Raw genomic sequence first — 10,137 nt, 5'->3', positions numbered from 1 at the left:
GCAGTGAGAAGCCCTGTTTAGGAAGGGGGGAGCAGGCAGCTGTAGTAGTGCTGGCACCCAAGTTACCTGTTTGGTTTTCCCATAGCTGAAGCTGCAGGGATTTGGCATAGCCTTAGAGGAAAACAGGAGGAAAACAGTGCGTGTCTTATGGCTCCAAACTCCATAGTACTGCTCCTAAACCACAAACCACCATGACTGGCTTCGGAGAGAGGCCAGCCCCAAAATGTTTCAGTAATAAATTGTGATTTAGGGGGAGCATTGCTTCAAGTGATCAAAAGATGTAAGTGCCAGTTTGTGTAGGCACCCGTGCACTTGCTAACGCTGTCCTGGCTTTAACAAAGACCTGTCTTAACCAGGAAGCTGCAGTGGGGACAAGGACCTCGGCACGCTGCCCAAGGTGAAGGAAGACAAGGGGATGGACACTTCCTGAAGTGTGGCCAGGGTTAGCAGGCAGAGATCTTACCATTAACCATAGTACTTGGGTCTCTCCTGGTGCTTTCTTCCTCGGGGCAAAGAATTACACCTTAGCAGTCCCTTACATGCTTGGGACATGCGAATCCTCCCCCTCTTTCAGGTACACCATCATTTCAACACCTCATTCAAGGTCACACAACCACATCAGACTGTGACGTTGTCCGTTCTTCCCCCCCAGTCCCATGCTCCATCCACAGAACAACTGTACTTACCGTGACCCCTTTCCTCAAGCAAACCCTGATTCTTCTCCAGCTCATCCACACTCTGCCATTCTCCAGCTTTGTCCAAGCACAGAGAACTTGGGAAAGCGAATCTGGACATCAGAGTCTCTCCCACCACACAATAGGTGATTATTTTTTACAAGCACCACAAAATAATCAGTTATCTGACTGAAGGTGAAGGAGCTCTTCATAAGAAACAATCCATGAATTAGGTATACACTTAATTTACTAAAAAGCCTCTGATCCACAGGCATTCACAAATTACTGGTAACGAACTTGCAATAAAACATAGCATTGGCCCCAGAATCCAGATTAAGAGTTTGGAAAACAGAAGTTTCATTGAAAATTACTACCTAACCTAAGTATTTCATTAAGATCTTAAATTCTAAGCAAGCCCTAAGTCTATACTTAAAAAATAGCATAAGTTGTATCATTTTTAATTGTAGTAAACCATGTAATGTACATGGAAGTGAAGGATTTTACCCTGAATTTTATATTCCATAGTATATCTACCTAGATCAAGTAAAAGATTTAGAAACAAATGATTGTTAGTGCTTCTACTGTTCAAAACAGACATTTAGCTAAACACCACCTTCCACTCGTGTGTCTGCAGCAAAAATAGTTCAGACTGAACTTAAGCCCTTAAATACCTTTTCCTTTCATACACTGAATACTCAACTTACCAAGTCCTTGTCATACCAAGACCTTAGGAATGGCATTAATGACCTTGGAAGGTAATTGACCTCACTTTCTGAGTGTCCCGAAGATGCTGCTTAATACAACTTGGCTCACAAAGGCAGGCATTCTTTAGAAAGCTGAAAAGGTGGGTTTTTGCTTTGTTCCCATGCAGTTAAAAAGATGTCAATTAAAACCAAACCAGAATGACAAGAAATAGATGCAACAACATTTCCGGTAGGTTGTGAACCCTCAGAGTGTAGTTCTACTGTCATGTGTGTCACCTACACGATGGGCCTACAACACCCCTGGGACGCTGGCATCAGTCCCTGGAAACTATTTGGCATTCAAAGCAGTTCCAAATGCATGTTTGACTGCTTTGTTGGGTTCTTTTTGCTCCACACAAGCCTCACCTCTGCTGCCAGCCAGCGCCTTTCCCGCAGGAAGTCAGCAGTCCAAGCGATCGGAGATGCTTCGATGTTCATGACAAGTAGTCGGATGTCTGGTAACATGCTGCTATGTAAGCTCTACATCCAGCATTATATTGAGATAGCGCCGTGTCATGCTGTGTTTGGTGCAGGCTCTGTTGACATCGCCCATCCTCAGCTGCACGTGCCCTGGACCAAGCTGCTCAACAGAACCGTGAAGTCCATGTTCACGAAAGAAGCTCCTCCTCTCCCACGTTGGGCAAGTCGTTGCATTTCAGGTTATCTTCACTGCCTTGTTTCCTGCTTTCAAAGGGAATAAACCAGTCGCTGAGAGACTCATAGAAGGCAAAGCAGAGGCACCAGCATCATGGGAGCTTAGGGAACCTGAGCATGTGTCTTATCCCTTCCCAACTCCCCTGTAACAGGCTGGAAGTGCCATAGAAAGATGCTTTTCAGCCCACTGGAGTGGCACGATATGTCACGTCACAAAAATCATCCCACAGCAGTTACAGGTCACACAAAGGGAGTGTGAACATCCCAGCCATGGCCCCACATGAAAGATTCAACGCCCAGCTCCTCAAATTCCCCTCCGGTGCTTTGCAGCGGCTTCCAGAGCATTAAGATAAGCTGCAAACATCTTTTGGGGCTGAGGTGAAGTGATGACACTTACGGCAGCAGGTTCCCAGGGGCAGACAACGACCGCTCCTCCCTCCTGCTCCCCTCGAACGGGTTCCCAAAGGATCGCTTCCGGATCATCGTTTTAACCAAGATCTGCAAGACCACATTGGAGTTCGTCAGGGACACTTTCCTTTCATTCAAGGACAACAGGAACATCCAACCCTCTTGCCCAAGCGAATAAGAAAACTAGGGAAAACAAGTTGAAGTTCTCTTTCAACAAAAACCCAGAAGGAAGCATGTTTACAAGTCTGCAGCTGCTTAAGACAAGGGCTGTATCCTCTGCAACCCACAGTGTAACTGCTGAACACGCAGATGAGAGCCACACTAGGTGTGAGTGGCTGGAAAGAAGAGCAAAGCCAAGTCTGGGAAGAAGTAGGTTTTACTGATTGTTGCATCCAGTGGCTGCAAATTCCCAGCCCCTTGTGATTACCTGGCAGAAGAATTCATTGGAAAAGGAGAGGGGAAGGAAGGAACGGGCACAATTTTGCCTTAGGCTGCTGTGAACAGAGCGAGTGTCGGGGTTCTTCCCAGGCATCCCCCAACTTATTTTGCTGGTGGGAGCACAGAACCACCAGTGAGCAGCACTGGCCCTGCCTCAGCACGTGCATCCCGCTCTGGGAACCCCTGGCTTCATTTGATACTGCTTCTCATCCTTCTGTGCCTTATTTATCTGCTCACCACAGTGCACTGAGAGCCCTGACACGTCTGAAACACACGTGGCCCTGAGGTCCCACGGGGCAAGTCGAAGCCACGTGAATCTCGTACTCAGTGTTAACGCCTGCAGTTGGATGCACAAAGATCAGGCACCGGAGGGTAATTCTGAAGAACAAATGCAAATGGGAAAGTACAAGCTCTGCCTGGAGGCAGTGTGTTATTTAAGAGGCAAGAGTCACAGTAAAAGCTCACTTGCCCTGAGCTGTGCTAAACACACCTGGATTTAAAACAGGGCTGGAAGCACTGAGCCATCCTCCACTGCATTACAGCAAGTCACCTCCAAACAGGAGAAAGGGGGGAAACCCCTCATCAGTGGTGATCTCATTAGAGCAAGATCTGCATGAGCAGCACAAGGCACATTTGCATGTGAACATATCTTTGGTTGAAGAGACTCCTGCGGGGTACCAAAGTGGGAGAGAGCTCCAGAAATGGGGCCAGATGTGGGCAGAGCCACGAGACAGAAAAGGGGCTTCAAAGGGAGACCTGTGCTTTAACAAATCACAGCCTGGGTGTCTAGAGGCAGATAACACTGCACCAGAGGACTGTGAATGGTCGCTTCTCTAGCATAAGGGCTAGTGGGCACCCAAAAGAATCGTTAGGTTCTAAACCCCGAATGATTTCACTTCCCACACAAGGCAGGGTTACACTGTGGTTCTCACCACCACAGTGGGTTGCAGAGAATAAAAATATGAGCTTGAAAAGAGATGAGTTCACCAAGAATAGCTGCAGGCGGGGGCTGGTGCACACCGTGGCCCAGATAAAATCTTCATCCCAGGAAGCTCCCACAGCCCCTGAGGCTGGATGGGCAGAGCAGGGCAGGAGCTGCTCGTGCCTGGCCAAAACACCCACTCCCAGACACAGGCAGGCTCTGGACCAGATGTTCCTTTGCCCCGAGCTAATACAGTGATATTTAGGCAGCCAGCTCAAGTGTGAGGACCAGGAACCCACTGACAGGTCCCTTTGGGACCACTCTGAAATACTCTGGAGTATGGCCACCTCCAGTGAGATGCTGAGACCCCATCTTGCAGTGCTTGCTTCTGAAAGAGGGACAGTCTTTGCCCTAATCCTGCCCAATGCTTTTGACCTTCAGCAGCAACCTCCAGCTGCTTGGGACCGTCCCAGGAGGCAGTGTGGACCCTGCTGTGTACCCACAGACCATCATCTCCCTCATACTCACCACAGTGGCCAGGCTGGGGATGTGCTTGACCGAATTCTCCACCTCCTCCTCCGTCACCTCGACGAGGGTGCAGTTCTCATCCTCCGTGGGCAGCAGCTCCGCTCCGTTCTTGGTGACCCAAGGGTGCAACTTCAATTAATAACACAGCCTGTCAGGAACGATTTCCTCTTTTTCATAACTCCAACAACACAAGCCTGGCAAACGCATCTCCTCGCCCAAGCTACGGCCCCTACATGCTCCTGAAGGACCAGGGAGCAGGGGAGAGATGTGCCATCTCTCTGGCGAGCCAGGTCACCCCAACACCAGCGGGAGCAGAAAATCTGCAGTGTGGCTCACTCAGAGCCAGAGCTGGCCCCATCTACACAACTGAGCAATAACCTTGGGGACCTACAGTGCTGAGTCTCAGTGGGTTTTAGAGAAGAAGACCTATTTTCACTCTCATCTGTAAGATGAGCGTGACATGGTCTAATGTCACTGCAGGAGGGGCTGGAACTAGATGATCTTAAGGTCCATCTTAAGGTCCTTTCCAACCCTATTCTATGATTCTATGAGACGGTGCCAAGAGTGATTTATTCCAGATCATACATATGAGCCATAGTGATGGGGAGACCCACCAAGCCCTAGCCTTGGACCTGAAGTAATCCACGACAGAAGGCAGAAGCTCCTCTTTCTCCTTGCCCACACACCAGATGTCTTGGGCAGCTGCAGGAGGAGCACAGAATGGTTCCACAATTCCCCCACAATCCTTTCCCCCTACCTTAGTCTCCATTTTCTCAGCTTCTTGCCCCTTCCAGGCTCTCGCAGGGGCACAGGACCAGAAATCTCCTGCGAAAGGCTGTTGCACAGTACTTTCCTGGTAGCAGAGGAAATACTGTGCTCAGGGGATTTCCTTTTGCCTGTGACTTCTGTAGGCACCAAAGGTCCCAAAGCTGAGCAGGTCCCGGAGCAGGGGAAGGAGCTGGGACTTACCTGCCCAGGGACCTGGGCACAGGGGGAGGACCTAGCCTGGCGCGATCAAACTGACTCCCAAAAACAGATGAGTAAAGAGAACCCAACAGAAGTGAAGCCACAGCCAACACCAAGGGGCTGGGTCAATACCTTGATTTCTGGGACCGAAATCCTGGATTCAGGATTTTTATCCAGCATCCGCGTAATCAAATCCTTCAAGAAGTCTGTAACTTCTGGCCTGGGAAAAGGAGAGGGGAGAGATGAGATGGGGAAGGCGATGGATGCTGCCTCCTTTCTTCACCCCAGTGTCACCCACCTTCCTGGGCAGATTTGGGCAGCTGGATCCCAGCCCTGGGAGGGATGCAGCTCCATGTACTGGTGCACTCAGGTGCCAGACAGCCTTTCCTTCCCAATGCCCCCCAGGGAAGCAACATATCCCCTTCTGGGCAATCTAAACCATGATCCTGCATGTTCAGGGCTTGGAGAGCCTGACACCACTTCCACCCAGGTTAAAACCCAACAGGCAGCAACTGCAGAGGTTAATCTGTTCCCTCAAACACCTCTACAGCTCCAGTCACTCCTCCAGCAACTGCAAACCAAGAGATGTTGCCTTCATGTTTAATGCAAAGGAAGTTTTCCAGGGCCAACAGAAGGGTTCAGAGCCTGAGTTTTGCAAACCCACAGCCCAGCAGGGCCAGCTCCACCCAGGCAGCTCAGAAACGGCTCAAACGGGCTTTAAAATAGGCTGGAGAGGTTGTGGGGTTTTGAGCACTTACTGGTCTGGGAACTCCAACGTTTGGGTCTTGATTTTATTGTGTAAACTCAAGATCCTTTCATCCATAAAAGGGCACTGCCACAAAGCGAAGAAGCAATGAGAAAAGCAACAAGCTCTGATAAGAAGCAGCAGTGGGGCAGCCAGTGGAGCATCGGGACCTCACAGGATTGGAAGGAGGGTTACAGGGAAATACCAGAAGATTTGTTATTATATCAATGTCTCTTTTAAACATGGTGAAAATAACGTTTGAGTAAAAATGACCAAACAGCTCCTTTCCTAAAAAATCTGGCCAGACACAGAACTGTTTCCCTGGGAAAAAAGAGAAACACAGCCCTTTCAGCTGCACCCATCCCACAGACTGGCAGACGTTTCCCATTTCCCCCCACATCCCTGTCTCCCCTTGTCAATACCCAGCCACTCAAACACGGGTGCAGATCTCACCACAGATCTGGTACATGGGAGGCATGTGCCAACCCCCACAACCACCCACAGCACTGAAAGCTCTGTCTCATTACCTGCCCAAACACGAAGCAGTACAGTGTGATTCCCATGGCCCAGACATCCAAAGCCTGCGGAGGGAAGAAAGCAGAGTTAGATCTGCAACAGACAGCGTGTGCAAGGAAGATTAGTCCAAAACCCCTCAAACTGCTATTAAATACCTTTCCAGAGAAGATTTTCCTGGTTTCCGAGAGCGTCTCCGGGGCCATGAAGGCAGGGGTGCCCACTGTGTTGGTTAACAAGGCATCAGCTCCCTTGAACTCGTTGCTGACTCCGAAGTCAGCAATCTTGACGTGCCCATCTTCCCCCACGAGGAGGTTGGAAGGTTTAATATCCCGGTGGATTATCTTTTGATAGTGCACTACAGCCAGAGGAAAAACAAGGGATTTAGCAGCAGCACCGCTCTGCAGCAGAGGAGCCACAAAGCCTTTCTGCTAACACCACGACCAGGCCCAGCTTCAAAAACCCCTGTGCAGTAGCATGTGCCACCAGAAAGGGCACTGTACAGCAGCAGAAAGTGCAGCCCCAGGTGTTTAGAGAAGAATAAGAGTAAGAAACCCCATCCTTATTGCACAGACACTCACAGTATTCAATGCCCTTGATCAGATCCTGGAAGTAGAACCGAGCCTGGTCCTCACTGAGAGGTTTAAGGGTTGGGATTTCCATCACGGGGCTGCAAAGGCAACAGAGAAGAGAGCTCGATCCCAATCCAGATGTGCCACAACAGGTCCCAGAGGCTTTGCTGCCAGCTGGTGATAGCAGGCACCCCTGAATGCAGGCACACATGTGGTGTACACAGCTGTGACTAGGTGGGGAGATGTGACCCAAACCCATAGGAGACCCACCAGGAACCTCCCCATCCCCTCTGTGTCCTGCAGCAGCCTCAGGTGGCCGAGCTGTGCCATCCCCAAACCCACCTTTAGTAGGTTTAAATCCAGAATCCAATACTCACCCTTGCTTCACCAGTTCAAACACTGGAACACAAAAGAGAAGGTGATTACTGATCACGTACAGGTTAGAGCTCCTACGAGCACAAGCTCAGGCAAAGCAATTATTTTAATGACAAAAATGCTAAAACTAATGTATTTCTTACAACAAGGAGATGTCATCTCATGCAAGGCACGTGGCATCCTGGTTGCTCCCATTTTCAGTTAAGGGGATACTGCCAACTACCTTGTCAGTGCTGCAGCTTCAGCCTTGTGAAAAGGGGCCCCACTAAACCCCCCAGTTTGCCTGCGAAGCCAAGCCCAAGCAAACCCCTGCACTTGGCCATGAAGGCATCACATGCTCCTCTGCTAGCACAGGCTGAACATGAACGATGGAAAAGAAACACCACCCCCAAAAGTGGGTGTATTTGTACCAAGGAAACCACTGTAGCCTGCAAGATAGTGGGGGAGAGCGGGGAAGTGGCTCATTTGTACTGTGGATAACTAACACGTGCTTTGTTCTCGAAGCCAAAGAAATAAAGTCACTTTCTAGCAGCCTGAGAACATGAATGCTGGTGCCTCTCATGGCCAAGCAAGCCCTATGTCCAACTAAAGCCTATAAAGTGCCTTGAAGCACTCCAGTGCCCCTTCTGAACCCAGACAGGATCCTGTTTTCTCTGATCATTAGAGGGGATTAGCTCTTCAGGCACATCCAGGCCACACCAGAGGAGAGACCCAACCCCCCAGACAGCCACCCCAAAACACAGGAGCATCTCTTTGCCCTGTCAACCCCCATCCCACTGACACTCCAAGAGGACCACAGAACAGTGGCCAGTTACCCATGTACAGGTGGTCCTCGCTGGGGTCATCCAAGACCTGCCAAAAGAAGCAGAAAGGCAATTAAACAGCACCAAAAATCCTTGCAAATTGAAACATGGTGCTTTTTTGTTTAGCAGCCACCTCAGTTCTGCATCATCTGCACCATTAGCAGTGTCTGCTAATCTCTGAGCTTCTACCCACAGAGGGTGGGGAAAATACCCAAGAGGACAGAGACAGAGCTGTACTTCAAGGAAGTAAATATTTAAAACACACAGGAAGCATCATCTGACTCGTGAGCCAAATAAACTTCAGCCTGCACATCCTTAATTCTTGATTTTTGAACCGGTTTATGCAGGCAGTGGGTGGAGAGCAGGGTGGCTGCACCCCAGAACCCACAGAAACACCAGCTCCTCCTCAAAACCCTTCTGAGCACTTCGTTTCCCCCAAGGAAGTGACATTTTTCTGCATTTCCCTTTCTGGGCAGGGAATAAAGAAGTCCTCTTTTGGGAGGTGGGGATAAAAACCCCTTTTAAACCAGGGAGAATGTGTCTCCCATAGGCAGGACCTGCCATGGCCATCCCAGCCCCTCTGCCCAAGGCAATGTGTAGCCCATCCCTGCAGCATCCTGGCTGCTTCAAGCTCAGAGTGGATTTCAGAAGGGGCTGACCAGTGCTCACCTCCACCAGCTTCACCACATTGGGGTGGTCCAGCTTCTTCAGGATGGCAATCTCCTGATAGACCTGCTCAATGGGCCCTTTGGGCTGCAGGCACCCCTCGGAGGCACCTTTGGCTCCGCGGGGTGGCGGGCGGCCTGCGGGAAAGGCAAAGATGGGGTGTCCAGTTGGGAATTAAGCCCCAGAGTTCCCAAAGCATCCCTTAACCCGAAGCTTTGATGCCACTTACGGGGGAAGCCCGCCTGCCTCATCAGCTTCTTTTTGGAGAGAACCTTCATTGCCTGCAATAGGGAAAAGAATATGGGAATTGGGGTAAAGCAAGGATAAAACAGGGCTGGTGGGATGGGGCTGGCACGGAGCTGAGCAGGGAGTCAGCAGAGGGATCCATCCTCATCCCTCTATGGGCTCTGGGAACATGCACTACTCACATAGTAGGTGTTATCGTCCTCGTTGTAGGCCAGCTTCACCACACCATAGGAGCCCTGCAGAGGGGCACAGCCATGAGGGAACAGTTAGGGACAGTCCAAAACAACCCACGGCACCAAACCAGGCTCCTCTGCAAACCCAGCCCCACTGGGATCGCTGATCCCAGTGATCGGTGGGCAGTGATGGGAGTTGTGGGGTGTATGGTCCAGCACCACACCATGAGCAGAAAAAAGCTTCAAATGCCCCATTTCATGAGAGAAAATTAAGAGTAATTTAAAATATATATTCAATTCCATCAGCACCACCCAGAGCAGACCAGCATCAGTGAGGAACCGGCCGTGTTGCTGTGGCAAGAGGCTGAACTTGTCATCTCGCCAGCTGGAAAGCAACCGTGAGTCCAACACCCTCCCACCCCAAATCCCCTCATCCCACCCCAAACCCAGACTATATTCACCTTCCCAATCTCATCCTTCAGCTTGTACTGGTTGAGCTGCACACAGTCCTGCGGGGAGAGAAGGAGGGGATCCAACATGAGCCACAAAACCACTCGTGTTCACTCTCCTCCTTTGAAATCTCCAGTAAAACCCTCTGCAAACTCACACCCTGTTCTGCTCGGGGCTGGGCAGCTTTGATCCATGAGCCGTGAGCACCAGCCACGTGTCAGTGTGTTTATAGGCAGCTAATTGTGAACGTTAACGGCCGGG

The 10,137-nt window shown here is 50.3% G+C and overlaps 1 protein-coding gene across 1 annotated transcript; it reads right to left on the bottom strand.

The window, feature by feature from the left end:
- Positions 1-2,025: 2,025 nt before the first annotated feature.
- CAMKK2 (calcium/calmodulin-dependent protein kinase kinase 2, beta) lies at positions 2,026-9,935 on the bottom strand (the record flags this gene model as incomplete). Its single annotated transcript, XM_010017666.1, has 15 exons — positions 2,026-2,098; positions 2,469-2,569; positions 4,368-4,496; positions 5,125-5,220; positions 5,466-5,553; positions 6,092-6,165; positions 6,606-6,659; positions 6,750-6,949; positions 7,173-7,261; positions 7,541-7,562; positions 8,354-8,390; positions 9,011-9,144; positions 9,237-9,288; positions 9,436-9,489; positions 9,888-9,935. Coding segments are annotated over 15 exons (1,251 nt in total), but the record flags the coding sequence as incomplete, so codon positions are not given.
- Positions 9,936-10,137: the final 202 nt, after the last annotated feature.

The sequence above is a fragment of the Nestor notabilis genome, unplaced genomic scaffold (assembly GCF_000696875.1).
Source record: "Nestor notabilis isolate BGI_N333 unplaced genomic scaffold, ASM69687v1 scaffold9157, whole genome shotgun sequence".
NCBI lineage: Eukaryota > Metazoa > Chordata > Aves > Psittaciformes > Psittacidae > Nestor > Nestor notabilis.
Note: the sequence above shows the minus strand (reverse complement) of the source record. Positions and strands in the feature narration are given on the sequence as shown.